Source organism: Maniola hyperantus, chromosome 2 (assembly GCF_902806685.2).
Source record: "Maniola hyperantus chromosome 2, iAphHyp1.2, whole genome shotgun sequence".
NCBI classification, from domain to species: Eukaryota; Metazoa; Arthropoda; class Insecta; order Lepidoptera; family Nymphalidae; genus Maniola; species Maniola hyperantus.
In genome coordinates, this window is record NC_048537.1 from 17,241,421 (window position 1) to 17,258,986 (window position 17,566).

Below are 17,566 nucleotides of genomic sequence, written 5' to 3' on the forward strand. Positions count from 1 at the left end.
ACTATCAAAACTAAACTACCAACTGGTAGATAAAAACTTTAAAGTAAAAGCTTTCTAATTAACTGAATGTGACTAGTTAATGAGAAACTTTTTTAACCATTAAGTATCTACCAAAACAGCTTTCGGACGCCTCCAACCATTAGTAGGTAATAGGTATACCTACCTATTAGAATTTTATTAGAACTTTTTTTTAATTTGTTTTATTCGCATACAAGTTAGCCCTTGACTGCAATCTCACCTGGTGGTAAGTGATGATGCAGTCTAAGATGATAGCGGGCTAACCTGGAAGGGGTATGGCAGTTTTTAGTAAACCCATACCCCTTTGGTTTCTACACGGCATCGTATCGGAACGCTAAATCGCTTGGCGGCACGGCTTTGCCGGTAGGGTATGGTAACTAGCCACGGCCGAAGCCCTCCACCAGACCAGACCAGAAATTTAGAAATTATAAAATACCAAACCCCTGCCAGGAATCGAACCCAGCACCTCCCACTAATAAGACCACAGCGCTCACCACTGCGCCAGGGAGGTCGTATACTTGGCTGGACAGTGTACTTTATCAGTGAAAAAAACATCGTGAGAAAATCTGCATGCCTGGTAGTTCTCTATTATTCTCTCAGCGTGGTGGACTATGACCTACACTTTCCTCATTCTGAGAGGAGACCCATTCTCAGTAGTGGGCTGGTGATAAGTTGATGATGATGATGAACTTACCATCTCCATACGCAGCCGGAAGCACTCGTCTAAAGGGCGTATTGGTGACACCCCAGAGGATGGGATGGTCCAGGTTGTTGCAGGTGCCGTCCTGGCTTCTGTACTTGGAGAGCTGGCAGGGTGCAGTGGGTGGGCGGCAGTAGGCAGGCTCTTCGAAAGAACTGTTGGTTGGAGGACCGAAGCCGATCCCACCAGTGCTGTCGTCGCGATCAGTTCTGCAATAGGATGAATACTAAATACCTTTAGTGCGCGATAGGTTCAGATGGCAAGCGGGGTGGGGACGCCCCGCAAACCCGCACATCCCCCGCGCCAACCCGGTACGGGATAGCACGGGTGACACGCAAGTGTGCGGGGCGTTCCTCCGCCTCATACCCCGATTGCGCGTACTATATTATGTATAACTTATAAGTAATATTATGACTGCAGAACATAGACGGGGAGATTTTCTATGAGATTTTCAATAAGGCAATTTTAACTTTCAAGTTGGCTGGTCTAAAAACCTAGGTGTTTTTTTTTAAGAAAACGGCATTGCGTAATAGACCAAGGATATAACCTATACCTACCTACCTACCTATGTGTTTTTGTTTTAGTTTAAGGCTATTATTCGTATAGAATTTCAAGCCGGCGGTGGCGGCGCGGTGAAGCCAAACTAGGGCGGATCGGATTTCGCGGTTAAGTGCTCGTCACACAATAAACGCGGTCGCTGCGGCTTACAAGTTACAACTGAATGGTTTGTGTCCTCTATTCCATTATAGACCTAACCTACTAAAATCAAGAACTTCTACAAAGTAACGCTCGCTTTATATCTAAACTAGCTTATGCTAGCGACTTCGTCCGCGTGGACTACACTTTCAAACCCCTATTTCACCCCCTAAGTTTTCAAAAATCCTATCTTAGCGGATGCCTACGTCATAATAGCTATCTGCATGCCAAATTTCAGCCCGATCCGTCCAGTAGTTTGAGCTGTGCGTTGATAGATCAGGCGAATGGCGATTGTCTAAAACCTGCATCAATCATTATTACAATCTCAATTGTTTTGATTGGCTGAATTTGTGCGATTCTTGTTGCAACAATGAGCAACAATGCATTGTGGCCAATAGTGAGCGAGCATTAACCAATCAGAGATGATTGCGATTGTGACATTGTAGCTGTCAAACAACGGCGGTAGGGCCACAGTTAGTCAGTCAGTCAGTCTGTCACCTTTTCTTTTATATATTAAAAATTCTAAACTATTAGATTCAAGATTCATACTTTGCTCGTTGGCTGTTAGTATAGTTAATTGTAGATATTATTGACTGAAATTTCTAGACTGATACAAATAGAATAGAATAGAATGTTTTTTTATTCATGTAAACTTTTTTAAAGTGCTTATAAATAGTCAGGTAGTTTTAATATACCAAATATTTTCCAGTTTCCTTAAAATTAAAATGTTTTGAACCAAAAATAACATTATTGTGATGATAATGCTTGCGAAGAATTAAGAAACAAGTGACAATCGCAGCAGCAGGCTTCGCTCCAAAATTTAACATATCTACAATGTGATAGTCGAAATGACTAGGTACTGATTGGCTAGTTAACACATTGAAGCAAGAATACTGCAGAAAACAATTACAATTCCAATGTTATAAAATTTACAACTTCCGTGCTCCAAGCTCTTATTTATTTTACGCTTTAAAATTATCATAGCTTGCCGCCTGGTTGCGAACCGTTGCGTTTCGGTTGAATCAGTCTGAAAGAGGTTTTACTAGAAGATATGAGTTACACAGTGGCTGCTAGACTGTGATCTAATTATCTATTGATTTCGTAATTTATATATTAGTGGCATATAATATTTATATATGTGTGCACATAATGCCACCAATAGAAGTCGCTGGAGGGAGATCGCACGAGCAGCAGTGAAGAATTCATAGCCACGACCACTCTGTCAAGAGTGAACGATTGAGAAGACAAATAATATTTTATGACCGTTTTTCAGCAGAATAAAACCGGTAGGTATAGGAACTAAAAGTAAATCTAAATATATAAAAGGAAAGGGTGACTGACTGACTGACTGATCTATCAACGCACAGCTCAAACTACTGGACGGATCGGGCTGAAATTTGGCATGCAGATAGCTATTATGACGTAGGCATCCGCTAAGAAAGGATTTTTGAAAATTCAACCCCTAAGGGGGTGAAATAGGGGTTTGAAATTTATGTAGTCCACGCGGACGAAGTCGCGGACATAAGCTAGTACTTATATATTTTTTAAGAGTTAGGGACGTACCTAGTTAAATCATCATACGAGCAATGAACGATTTTGGGATTCCAACAATAGGTCTAGTAGACCGTACCTACCTACCTATTTTTGTAAACCCCAAATCAGGAGTAGTTTTGTAATCTCAAGATTTTTTTAAAATGAATTGATCCAATCAAAAATCGGATATTTTTGATCAGTATTCTCCTCCTAAGGTAACCAGCTCACTTACCGGATACGCTCTCGAATTGTCTTGAGGGAATAATCTACTTACCCATTCAGTAATACTCTAGTAGCTTCCTCAGCAGCAAAAGCCGCTTCAGCCAGAGGCTTGACGCTGGAAGACGTTGCTGCCGCCCTCTGCGCCCTGGAGGCTGGGGAGTCTGAGGCTAAGGGCACGAGACTCCTCTCGATCAGCCTTCTCTTCTTGAGGGCATCCTTGCCTTGCACCACGGCAGCTGCGATGGCTTGCGATGTCAAGTTCGGAGCTGTCCAAGATGGTGGACGTTGACCTGAAATAAAAGAACATCCATATTTAATTACTACTAAAAACACACTTTCGCATTTATATAATAAGTTCTACTGATTCAACTAAACTTTCACAAGTACTTTTGAATCGTCGGATGCATCTACCACTGGTTCGGAATGCCTTTCCTACTGAGAAGAACCAGCAAGAAACTCGGCGGTTGCTCTTTTCAAATATTTAATATACAATACTATGCCATGTATAAAAAAGTATTTGCAGTCCTCCACGCTCTTTTATCATTTAGATAATCTTCAATCGTGTAAAATATGCTTTTTTCAGGAGCATAGATTTTTTAAACTTGTGTAAAGGTAAGTCCAAAATAGTTTCCCGGATTAGATAATCGCGGTGAAATGTTTAGTAATTTTTTTTTGCACGAAGACTCCATGGCCCCAAGGTCTCCACGGCCCAACTTCTTATCGATCATCGATAGTTTACAAGATTCCTTTATTCTCGAACAAAGAAACATTAGTAAAGCTAATGAATGTTATCCCACTGTGTTCGCTATCGCTTTTGAATACCTACTATCTTTGGAAAATGGCAAAGCGTACTTATTTACCTACTTATTAATAAACAGATGGCAAATTCATTCCTTTGATAATAATATTAAAATGATTTTTTTTTTTTTTTTTTATTTATTTGGATCACTAACAGCTAATCATATACATCAAATACAAATTGAACAATACAAAAGTTTTAAGATAATATGACGAGCTAATTAAAAGTAATCACCGCATGCGAATGTGTCAGGTAATTTTACTACTAAAAAAAGTTACTTAATTAAAAAATAATAATAATATAAATAAATAAACTCTAAACTAATAAACAAATGTAGGTAAGCAGTTCACATGGCATCAAGTGAATTACTATGGCAATTCACTTAATGCCATATGAACTGAATTCCGGAATTTAACCAGTGAGTCCGCGTGTATGTCTAGCACATTGAGCTTATTATAAAGTTGACTTATTCTAGGGATTGGCGAGTTAGCACCCATAACTGTTGAGCGTCGAGGAATTTTAAGTATTAATAATAATTATTCACTTTGTCTACAACTAATAATAGTTAATCACTTTATCTATAATCGTCTATTATTATTTGTCAATTTAACCAATCAAATCGTAAGACTATCCAGATACTAAGTAAAATAAGATTTTCATTCCAAATTCATTGCACTACACTGTTTCCTTTCCTTACTTAATATGGTCCTTCTCCCATTCATAAAGCCTAGCGTGCCTATAAATATAGGCGTGCTATAGGCAGAGTAGGTTTCTGCGGCACTGGAGCGGTGCGGGAAAAGTGCGGAAACGTGACGCCAGAGCTCTGTACAGTAGGTACGTGGCAGAAAGTAATGTACGTCGGCCTTTTTTTTAAAAAAATAAAAGAATATTAGCCATGTTAAATGACTAATATTCCCCTTTCCTCTCCAATTAAGTGTCAGGCTTGTGCTAGGAGTAGGTACGACAATAGTGCAACGGGCGGGGTTTGAACCGTCGACCTTTCGGTTTTCAGTCCACTCCTATACCGATTGAGCTATTGAGGCTCTTTAGAATGACATTTCGGCTTTGTAGAGCGTTGTCTCCGTCACTCATACCTATATGACGTTTTGTCGGTTCAAACGACAGGGACAACGCTGTACAAATCGGTTATCTCCATTTAAATGTCGATGTACATTGCTTTCGGCGGCGTAGGTACTGTAGGTCGATTTCGTAAAACCTGCATCAATCATTATTACAATCTCAATGTTGTGATTGGTTGAATTTGTGCGAATCCTGTTGCAACAATGCATTGTAGCCATTAGTGAGCGAGCAACAATCAGAGATGATTGCGATCGTGACATTGATTGTAGATGTCATTCTACCGCAATCGAGCAGCGGTAATTCGTCAACTTGTGACAACTGTCTCCCTCCCGCACCGCTCCACAACCGCATGTGCCTACTCAGTAATTTGGTATTTGTATTTATTTCGATTTAGACTCATTACAAGCGCTTACGAAAGACAGATCGGCATAGAACAATACAATAATAAAATGATTGTACAAAATATGGCATAATATTATAATCTAGATAATACTAGTTAAAGATGGCATAAACATTATTAAGTTACTCAAGCACCTTGTCGTATTTGGTAATAAAATGTCAAAAAAAGAAAAAGATAGGTACTCAAGCAAGTACATAATCTTCATGTCAACATAATAATAAAATGTAATCAAATGTTATATTACAAGTACACAAGTACATATTTATTATCCTAGCTCGTTGAATAGCGTGTGCAGTGCTATATTTATAATCCTAGCTCGTTGAATAGCGTGTGCAGTGCTATATTTATTATCCTAGCTCGTTGAATAGCGTGTGCAGTGCTATATTTAGTATCCTAGCTCGTTGAATAGCGTGTGCAGTGCTATATTTATTATCCTAGCTCGTTGAATAGCGTGTGCAGTGCTATATTTATTATCCTAGCTCGTTGAATAGCGTGTGCAGTGCTATATTTATTATCCTAGCTCGTTGAATAGCGTGTGCAGTGCTATATTTTCATTAATTTTGTAATAACTTTTTTTAATTAAAATTTCTTTTATTTTATTTTTAAATTGCCTATCAGAAAGGTCGGTTATATCCTTTGTAAAAGCGTATCGAAGTAATGTCAGTAATGCCTATAGTAATGCGCTATATTGTAAAAAATTAATATATTTGACCTCATAATATTAATTACCATTCGATGCCGGTGACCACATGAGTAACTATCCGTGGCCTTACCCATTCTTAAATTTTTCCATCGATGGGTCGAACGAGTTCGGTTCCGAGATGGGTGATAATAAGATACTTAAGTATAATGAATATGGAATTTTTAGTAGGTATTTTGTCGTCAACAAGATAAGTACCTACATACAGGGTGTAACAAAAACTTAGCGTTATTAACTTACCTAAACACCGATAACCATTTGCCTCATTTTGTAATTTTAGTGATCTAATATCTTTCAAACCCGCAATGTATAGCGCTCAAAACTCGGGTCAATACCCCGCCTACGACGCGGTATTGACTCCGAGTGGCCTACTTACGCAACGTTCGTTGACCTCAAGCGTCAGTCAGGTGTTTTATTAGCAATATATCGTGAACTTTCACAAAATATGTATGGGATTTTTTTATTTGTTTTCGTGTTTTTTTTTGTGGTATCATACCAGTAGTCATCAGTAGGCACCATATCACCTGTCTTCGTTTTTGGTAACGTTCTGGTTACAAATTATATTAATAAAATACCAACTACAAAAATTAAAACATTACTAGATAGCTATCTACCTATTATTACTAGATGATGACCCCAATTTAGGTTTTTTAAAAATCCCATGGGAAATCTTTGGTTTTCTGGGATAAATAATTTATCTCCGAGCGACGTCACGAACATAGTTCATCACCTCCGGGATATCTTCTTCTAAAGGTTGATGTACCTAACATTACTTTCGGCCGCTGTAGGAAAACACAGTATTGTACCCAATACCCATGCGAAAACGCATCCATTTCACTGTAGTCCAGGGTTTCTTTTTAACCGATTTGGAACCGAAAAAGGAGGTGGCTCTCAATTCGGTCCGGTTTTTTATGTAGGTAATGTACCTACATCGATTTTTTCGAGGTTTCGTATGTTGAAGTCGTGCGAGCTTCACGCTTTGATTTCTAGTTTTTTTTATTGCTTGCCCCGCCGACTTCAACATACATACCTACACGTGTAGAAAAAAACCGGCTAAGTGCGAGTCAGGCTCGCTTAACGAGGGTTCCGGTACTACAGTCGTATTTTTTCGACATTTTGCACGATAATTCAAAAACTATGATGCATAAAAATAAATAAAAATATGTTTTAGAATGTACAGATGAAGACCTTTCATATGATACCCCACTTGATATAGTTATCTTACTTCGAAAATTGAAAATATTAATTATTAGTTCATGACCATGATTTAATTTTTTTTGTGTTACATAAATTCACGGTTTTCGGATTTTTCCCCGAATGTCTACTATAAGACCTACCTACCTGCCAAATTTCATGATTCTAGGTCAACGGGAAGTACCTACCCTGTAGGTTTCTTGACAGACCGACAGACAGACAGACAACAAAGTGATCCTATAAGGGGTCTGTTTTTCCTTTAGAGGTACGGAACCCTAAAAAAGTAATTTTTTACGTTATAGTGGTTTTGGAAGTCGGTTTTTTTATTTGATTGATTTTGCGCAATGGTGATTTAAAAAACTCACCTTCCAAAGGCCACGTTCTGTTTAACATTGGAAGCAGGTCGTCATTGACGCCCAGTCTGAGGAGTGTGAGGTTCCCAGGAGCTGTTCCGTTGTTCCCGTCGAGGTTTGCGTCTTCGCTGAGGCTGTACGAGACCATGACCAGCACCGATATGGAGAGTAGGACACTGCTGGACAAATACACAACATTTATATTATATTAGCTTATGCTCGCGACTTCGTCCACGTGGACAACACAAATTTCAAACCCCTATTTTAGGGGTTGATTTTCAAAAAATCATTTCTGTGCGTTGATACATCAGTCAGTCATTTTTAGGGTTCCGTACCTCAAAAGGAAAAACGGAACCCTTATATTTTAATTTTAATTTTAATTTATATTAATGTGTGGAATGCACTTCCGGTCGAAATAAGACGCTCCAAATCGCTGGCAATCTTTAAAAACCGTGTCAAGAAACACTATCTATCACTGTAGATTTTCTGCCATAACTATATGTACAGTTAGCTATGTAGTATGTATTATTTATTTAATTGTACTATATTGATTTTATATAGTATTTATATACATGTATATTGTATATATTATATTTTATAGTATGTACCTATTAGAGTGTATGTGTTTATATATACCTATATATATTATATTTATAGCTACATTGCGACTCCCCGTCTTACAGTTCTATAAGTTCTTAAGTATGGGTTGCCTGGAAGAGATCACTTTAGTGATAAGGTCGCCCTTTGTTTTTTAAGTGTATCCTGTATTCTTACACTCTGTAAATCTATTAACAATAAAGTTATTTTAAATTAAATTAAATTAAATTAATTTCTTTATTTAGTAGGTATTTTATTATAATGTATAATGTATAACTTGCTGGATTTATATCTGAAAATAAAGATTTATTTATTATTATTATTTATTATTTATAGGCTTATAGGATCACTTTGTAGTCTGTCTGTCAAATTTTTCTCTCCGTAAAAACCCTACTTCAAGGAATATTATAAAATAAAGAATTAGCGAAATCGGTTCAGCTGTTCTCGTGATTCGCGCTTAGCAACACATTCAGTGATTCATTTTTAGGGTTCCGTATTATATATAGAATATATCATCATCATGATCAACCCATCGCGCCGGCTTACTACAGAGCACGGGTCTCCTCTCAGAGTGAGAAAGTTTTGGCCATAGTCTAAATCGCAGCCTACGCTAAGAAGATGTACCTACCTACCTAAGTATTATTAAAAATCTGAGTAATTATGCCAAGCATTCTCGAAGACCTCGCTTCGCTTTATACATCGATGGCTCAGTCAATTTAAATTTAAAGAAAACATCATAGGGGCACCGGGCACGCGCCAAACCGGCTCTGCTAAAAAAAAATTATAGGTACCTACTTAATATCAATTAGCATTTAACATTGATCCGAAAAATCTCCGTATTTACTTAGACACGGGTAGGAATAGTAACTTAACATTCTTGATCAACAAGGTTATAAAAATATCGAGATGGACACGTGCCCATTGCTTCAAAGATACTTAAAAATAAAAAATAAATAAAATGTTTTTATTTCGACCAACAAGGATCATATTGGTGTTAGTAATTACACGAAGCTTAAACCCAATTGTTAGTAATTATTAATATTGGTGTTAGTAATTACACGCAACTTAAACCTAATTGTTAGTAATTATTAATATTGGTGTTAGTAATTACACGAAACTTAAACCCAATTGTTAGTAATTATTAATATTGGTGTTAGTAATTACACGAAACTTAAACCTAATTGTTAGTAATTATTAATATTGGTGTTAGTAATTACACGAAACTTAAACCTAATTGTTAGTAATTATTAATATTGGTGTTAGTAATTACACGAAACTTAAACCTAATTGTTAGTAATTATTAATATTGGTGTTAGTAATTACACGAAACTTAAACCTAATTGTTAGTAATTATTAATATTGGTGTTAGTAATTACACGAAACTTAAACCTAATTGTTAGTAATTATTAATATTAGTGTTAGTAATTACAAGAAACTTAAACCTATTTGTTAGTAAAAAATCTATAACTATTTAAATTAGGACAGGATCGGTTTGCCAGCACGTGAATCATACAACAGTGATTCAAGTACTGGCAGTCGATCCTGTCAGAAAATACCTTCAGGAGGCCGTTGGGCAAATATATTCAATTATTCACAATTAGGTACCTCCACCTACACCAGCCTAGTGGTTAGGAAGTCCTCCTTCTAATCGGAAGTTGGGGGTTCGATCCCGGGCACGCACCTCTAACTTTTCGGGTAAATATCACTTGCTTTAACGGTGAAGGAAAACATCGTGAGGAAACCTGCGTGCCTAAAAGTTCTCCATAATGTTCTTAAAGGTGTGTGAAGTCTACCAATCCCGAATCCGCACATGGCCAGCGTGGTAAAATATGGCCAAAACTCTTCTTACTCTGAGAGGAGACCCGTGCTCTGCAGTGAGCCGGTGATGGGTTGGTCATGATGATGATGAGGTGACTCACAGTAAGATGACGCAAATGGCGCACTGAAAGTGCCGCAGTCGCTTCTGGTAGCTGCGGGACACGCTGGACTCGAACATGTAGGTGGGCTGCACCAGCGGCGTCCGCTCCGAGCTCGTCGTGGGTCTCTGCATGCTGGCCTGGGCCTGCTAGCCCTGGGGAGAGGATACCTTTGTCAGTTCAAACTATGAAGGTCCTTATAAGTCAAGTCAAGTCAAGTCAAGTCAAATGATTTATTCAAAATAGGTAATAAATTACTCTTATTGATTGTCTGGTATAGTGTTAGATTTGTAAGATAATATAGTGGTGATAATTATAACGCAAACTTAAAACTAAAGCTACGAGGGTTCCAAACGCGCCCAGGTCTGAGAAGAGCCCACAACAAACTCAGCCGGGTATTCTTTTTATTATCACCACTTTACAAAATTATTGAAACTTATTAGAACTATCACAAAGTCGTTAAGCAACTCATTCCCAAGCTTGCTTATCATTTAAATAATCCTTTACATTGTAATAGGATTTTTCAATTAGTTTACGTTTTATGAAAACTTTGAACTTGTTGAGAGACATCTCCAATATGTCTTCTGGAAGCTTATTATAGAAACGTATGGAATTACGAGCAAATGAATTGCTAACTTTACTGAGCCTAGAGGCGGGAATTACAAGTTTATTTTTATTTCTAGTATTTATATTATGACAGTCACTTTTTTTTTTTTAATTTATTTATGTTTTTATGTACGTACAGTAAATTTTCAAAAATATATTGATTATGCACTGTCATAATTTTAACTTCCCTAAATTTAGTTCTCAGCGACTCTCGTGGCCCCATACTGTATATGGCTCGAACAGCCCTTTTCTGCAGCACAAAAATAGAATTAATATCAGCAGCATTACCCCATAATAATATACCATATGACATAATGCTGTGAAAGTAACTAAAATATACTAGTCTCGCAGTTTCTATGTCTGTCAACTGGCGAATCTTTTTTACCGCATATGCGGCAGAACTAAGTCTGTTCGATAAGTTATTTATATGAGAGCCCCATTGAAGTTTTGCATCTAACGTTATTCCAAGAAAAATAGCGGTATCCACTAAATCTAATTCCTCATTATTAAGTTGCACAGTGGTTTTCACCTGCTTAACATTTGGTAAAGTGAATTTAATACACTTTGTCTTTTTCCCGTTGAGAAGCAGGTTATTAGCTTCGAACCACTGTACTAACTTGGTGAGAGAATTGTTTACTTCATCAAAAGTTGTTAAGTATCGATTGATTTTAAATAAAAGTGATGTATCATCAGCAAACAAGACTATCCCGTAATTGTCCTTAGCGAGGTAAGGAAGGTCATTGATGTAAATAAGGAACAGAAAAGGTCCTAAGATGGAACCTTGTGGCACCCCCATTTTTACAACGGATCCGGGAGATCGCTTTCCATTCACGTCTACCCTTTGTATTCTATCATTTAGGTAAGAACTCATCAATTCCAATGCTGCACCCCTAATTCCATAATGGTGCAATTTCGCGACCAATGTTTCATGATCAACGCAGTCGAAAGCCTTGGATAAATCACATAAAACGCCAAGCGCATCACGTGATTCCTCCCAGGCTTCAAATATATTTAGTATTAAGTTATAACCATACCACAGCGGATTCTGTCGAACTTGTGGTCAATACTTCCTACTGGGAAAGACTGACATACAGTACCAACGCTATCTTATGTGCTATTGTAGAGGATCTTAGTAATCCTTTCACAAAACATTGGTCCAACCTGCATCGGTGCGATAATAACACCTTTACTTAGATTAGTTTATTTTTAAATTGTTAGCTCCATTTTTTTTTTTTTTTTTTTTAATTTATATTGTTATTCAATTCAATTCTAATATTCAATGTAATCTGCTCTATATTGTGTGTATATTGTTATGGGTTGTAACTTGTTTTGTCATTGCCTGAAATAAAATTATTTTATTTTATTTTTTATTATTATTTAATACCAACCACATAAACGCAACTAGGACTACCTACTTACTTTTCTATTTTAAAGCTGTTAGCCCTTGACTATGGTCTTATCTAGTGATGATGTAGTTTAAGATGAAAGTGAGCTAACTTGGAAGGTATGGCAGTTTTAATCTATATAATCTCTATCTATATCTTTTTTTTTATCTTTTTATTTTTATTTTTATTGATCACGTAAATTTCAATAATACATATTTAAATAAACAGTTCGCCATCCTCTAGAAACTGTAATTTATGTGAGGATGGCGAGTTCGCGTTATACAAATATCTATACTATATATTATCTATACTAATATTATAAAGAGGTAATGTCGTTAAGTTTGTTTGTAGGGGGTAATCTCTGGAACTACTGAACCGATTTTGAAAATTCTTTCACCAGTAGAAAGCTACATTATTCCTGAGTGACATAGGCTATAATATATACACGCAGGCGAAGCCGCGGGAATCAGCTAGTTATTATATAAAAATGAATCGATGAATGTGTTGCTGATCGCAAATCACGAGAACAGCTGAACCGATTTCGCTAATTCTTTTTTCATAATATTCCTTGAAGTACGAGGATGGTTCTTACGGAGAGAAAAATTTGAAAAAAATTCTAAAAAGAATCGACTGTTAGGCGGTACGAAGTTCGCCGGGGCAGCTAGTATGGAAAAGGTGACTGACTGACTGATCTATCAAGCTCAATCTACTGAAGGGATCGGGCTGAAATTTGGCATGCAGATTGCAGATAGCTATTATGGCGTAGACATCCGCTAAGAAAGGATTTTTGAAAATTCAAGCCCTAAGGGTTTGAAATTTGTATAGTCCACGCGAGCATAAGTTACTCTAAATATATAAAAGAAAAAGGTGTTTTTCCTAATGCAATTTATTTTTTATTTAAGTATTTGTTAAATTGACAGTTTTTCAGGTTTTTTCCTCAGATCACCTTTTTTCAATCCAAAATCCCGGACTCTCAGTGCAACGAGTGTGAAAATGTCGATATTCTTATCATATTATCTTATCATTTCATTTATCAACAGGAAATGAAAAGTTCAAAACTCAAAATGTTCGGTGCATAAATTTTCCGTAACCTTTAGTGCTTTGATTCTCGCCCGACGAGTCTGTGTAGCTCGTCATTTCCAAAACTAGTTGCTTCCTCATTGAGTTTGTTTTGCTGGTGCAAATCATCATCATCATCGTCATCTTGATCAACCCTTCGGCGGCTCACTAGAGCACGGGTCTCCTCTCAGAGTAAGAAGGGTTTTGGTCACGCTAGCTAAGTGCGGATTGGCAGACTTCACACACCTTCGAGAACATTATGAAGAACTCTGAAGAAAGAAGATTATCTCTGGTGGGAGGCTTCGGCCGTTGCTAGTTACCGCCCTACCTAGTTAATAGCCCTTGACTGCAATCTCACCTGGTGGTTGATGATGCAGTCTAAGATGGAAGCAGGCTAATCAGGTAAGGGTATGGCAGTTTGTATTAAACCCATACCCAAGTAACACAAAACTGCATTATAAGATGTCACATGAGGTCCACATCGGTACTTTAAGCGTTTATGAAGAGTTATTAGAGTCCACCGTCACTGCAAAAGCCTAATATTACGCTTTCGCCTGTATATTGACTTTATTAAGCACCACGAAGGCACCGCTGTAATGCTGCGAGCGTTACTAGCAGGTGCACAGGTCATGTTATTCAGCTATTAGCAATTTTTAACACTGTCAGCTATAATAAAGTACATTTGTGGACTCTAACTCAGCTATTTTCTGAATAAAAGGTCACAAGTGTATCTTTCAAATGTTTGCATTTTAACAGAGCACATGTGAGTTATTATAATGCTATTAGTTCTTCTGTGAATTCAATTAACGCTTTATGCTGCATATAGTGGAACTTTCACAGTTTTAATCAGCTGTTATACGCACTCCTATAACTGCACTTATCTAAGTCACATGATCACTTTTGGTGAAACTATATGGTGCTAAATTACAGCAAACTGGTATATAACTATTCACTTGTTACCCTTTGTCCTTAATTGGGCTGAATAATTGTACTCCCGTAGGCATTTAATCAGAGAAAGGGAAACAATGAACCATAACCGCAAGTTAAGTGAGCCATGAAAGAGTGCAAATTTTATAAGATGAGGGTTCCATATTTTTTTTAATACCCAGAGAAATCTCCTTAAAAAAATCGAAGAATGCGTATTCGCATTCTTCGATTTTTTTAAGGAATCATGTAATATTAATTCCTGTGAAAAAATATTGCTTTGTTGGAAAGAGGCTCCAGATACAATTTCTTTAAAAATAAACATTGACGGTAATCTTTGAGAGTTCTAAAAACGAGTTTTGGTCTATACTTTGCTACATTGTATCAGTACTTCGTTCCATTGTTACGTAGTATGTGTAATATTTAGGTGCTATTTAAGAAATATAAACTGCATTTGTGGTTATATTCAGGCTTTAATTTCCATTAATTTTTACATAAACAATAGATAGAACAGAACATAAAAGTTTCATCTACAATAATATTGAAAGTTAATTATTATTAGTAATTAAAAACTCCTAAAAAAAATAGAAAACTCAAAAAAACTGGTTATTGGTATTTTTCTATTGGAGCTTTCTCTTTCTTCCGCTGCAGCAGATTAATATTTACTGGCTGCTCATAGTGCTGAGTAATTGAGGTATTTGTTTCATCCAATTGTACCGACAAGGAGGGCAATTTGTGTTTGATTTTCTATGGCTGTATTGAGTTTATCCAAAATTAAAGCTTGATCATCAGAGTGTTCATGTTCTCCGAGCTAATCACTTGTACCAGCTGCTGCGTCCAGTTGTGAATTACCCTGTGAAATAAAGTTATAATAAGTATTATAAACTAATGACGAATTGGCCCCGCATCTTAAATAGTGTGCACGGCAGACGTGTTGTATCTATTTTATCCACGATTTTTTAATAGGTGCAATAAAATTATAACTTTTATAGACTACGAGTACCTAAAAAGTAGGTAACCGACTTATTATCTCATGTCCAAGCGTTCACCACGGACCCCTAAAAGTTAATCCTTGACAGATTATTCAGCTGTTCATTGGGTAGGGCTTTGTCGTATATGTTACCGACTATCAAGCTCTACATCGATCTAGGGCTGACTTGTTAGACACAGGAGCTACTTGTATCAGCTTGTTGCTGATTAATATGCCCTTAGCACCTTAATATAGCTCTTAAAGCATTATAACGGTTCACATTGCTTGTCCACCATTTTCCATGTTCTAAACTATAATATTTTATGATATTTACTATTTATTTTTATTTTGTCTGCGAAAATATCTACTGGTTTTGGAAAAGATTTTTAATAATTTATAAGTAAAAAGCTTATCGTCAAATTCAATGTTCCGTAACTAAGAAATTGCTGGCATTTTTATAATATTACAATCCATTTTATAATAGAATTTCCAAGAAAACAGTTATATTTCGAGGGCGCGTGAAAATTTTGGTCTAAAAGTATATGATATTTGACGATAAACTTGCTTTCCCTATCAAATTTCAGACACTAATACACAAATACAAGTTTCACTTACCGAAAATGAATTAACTTTTCACTTCAAAAATAGATATGTCACTTAGTGTAGTACGTAAACACTGCATGCAGAATATCGAAATAATAAAGCATTGGAGTAATATTTATTCACAATTTCTCTTTTAGCTGCATAAAAGCGCAAAAAGGGTGCTGGTTTGTAGTTTTAGCTGCATAATGGGTAATATACACTCTCTTTATCAGCCAATGTTCAGCTCTTGGGGCGGCTGTTACCTTTAATAATGCTTATATAATGCTGATATAACGCAGTTGTGGGCAGTTAATCAGCTAGTTGCTGAATAATTTGTGCCCAAATCAGAGTTATATCTTCTGAGGATGCTATTATTCAGCTATTATTCAGCTATTATATAGAACGTTTATGCAGCTAAAGTTTCCAATGTGGACGGTAAATCAGTTGATATGCAGCACTTTTGTGTTACTTGGGTACCCCCTTCGTTTTCTCCACGGCATCGTACCGGAACGCTAAATCCCTTGGCGGCACGGCTTTGCCGGTAGGATGGTAACTAGCCACGGCCGAAGCCTCCCACCAGACCAGACCAGAAATTTAAAAATTATAAAATTTCGTACTCCTGCCGGGAATCGAACACGGGACCTACCACTAATAAGACCACAGAGCTTACCACTACGCCAGTGAGGTCGTCAAAATACTAGTAGGTACTACTTATAGGTAGGTTTTGTGGCCCGACCCAGGATCGAACCCGGGACTATCCCGCCTCTAGGCTCAGTAAAGTTAGCAATTAATTTGCTCGTAATTCCATACATTTCTATAATAAGCTTCCAGAAGACATATTGGAGATGTCTCTCAACAAGTTCAAAGTTTTCATAAAACGTAAACTAATTGAAAAATCCTATTACAATGTAAAGGATTATTTAAATGATAAGCAAGCTTGGGAATGAGTTGCTTAACGACTTTGTGATAGTTCTAATAAGTTTCAATAATTTTGTAAAGTGGTGATAATAAAAAGAATACCCGGCTGAGTTTGTTGTGGGCTCTTCTCAGACCTGGGCGCGTTTGGAACCCTCGTAGCTTTAGTTTTAAGTTTGCGTTATAATTATCACCACTATATCTTACAAATCTAACACTATACCAGACAATCAATAAGAGTAATTTATTACCTATTTTGAATAAATCATTTGACTTTGACTTTGACTTTGACTAGTGATCCAGAGCCCAATAGGTTAGCTACTATACGAGGTAGTTAGGTATAGGTTAACTAGGAGGACGAACGCATTAATTGGTTCAAGGAACTGATATTGAGGTCTATCCGTCGCGCGTCGCTTCGCGTCGTGGCATTAATTGGGAGAAGCCTTACGATATCATTATGCCCTCTTTCGTTCGGTTTAGCATTAGAAGTTTAGAACTTGAAATATGATTCAACTCGTGTCAAGCTCTCATTAAAAAACCGGCCAAATGCGAATCAGACTCGCGCACTGAGGGTTCCGTAGTACAATTGTATTTTATCGACATTTTGCACGATAAATCAAAAACTACTTATTAGATCTCGTTCAAACCAATTTTCTGTGCAAGTTTGCATGGTAATGTACATTATATATATTTTTTAGTTTATCATTATCTTATTTTAGAAGTTACAGTCGGGGGGGACACACATTTTACCAAAAGTGTCTCTCGCGCAAACTATTCAGTTTAGAAAAAAAATCATATTAGAAACCTCAATATTATTTTTAAAAATAAAGACCTATCCATAGATACCCCACACGTATGGGATTGATGAAAAAAAAAATTTGAGTTTCAGTTCTAATTAGTATGGGGAGCCCCAAAAT

At 36.8% G+C, this 17,566-nt stretch overlaps 2 protein-coding genes and 1 long non-coding RNA gene across 4 annotated transcripts in view; 2 read left to right on the top strand and 1 right to left on the bottom strand.

Moving 5' to 3' along the window:
* LOC138404290 (uncharacterized) overlaps positions 1 to 17,566 on the top strand; it is a 127,348-nt gene that overhangs the window by 92,059 nt on the left and 17,723 nt on the right. The gene's annotated exons all lie outside the window — the stretch shown is intronic.
* Uba5 (Ubiquitin-like activating enzyme 5) overlaps positions 1 to 17,566 on the top strand; it is a 120,634-nt gene that overhangs the window by 85,345 nt on the left and 17,723 nt on the right. The window lies entirely within an intron of this gene.
* The window catches only part of cd (cardinal), a 28,669-nt gene that overhangs the window by 8,445 nt on the left and 2,658 nt on the right, over positions 1 to 17,566 (bottom strand). Inside the window, exons 2-5 of one of the 2 annotated variants that reach the window (XM_034974813.2) lie at positions 10,212 to 10,363; positions 7,708 to 7,871; positions 3,222 to 3,459; positions 713 to 927 (exon numbers count right to left, since the gene is read on the bottom strand). In XM_034974813.2, the coding sequence (XP_034830704.1) occupies positions 713 to 927; positions 3,222 to 3,459; positions 7,708 to 7,871; positions 10,212 to 10,342 (748 nt within the window). In that variant the 5' untranslated portion in view covers positions 10,343 to 10,363. Of the gene's footprint in view, positions 1 to 712; positions 928 to 3,221; positions 3,460 to 7,707; positions 7,875 to 10,211; positions 10,364 to 17,566 lie in introns of both variants that reach the window. The other variant, XM_069507017.1, reaches the window with a different exon arrangement.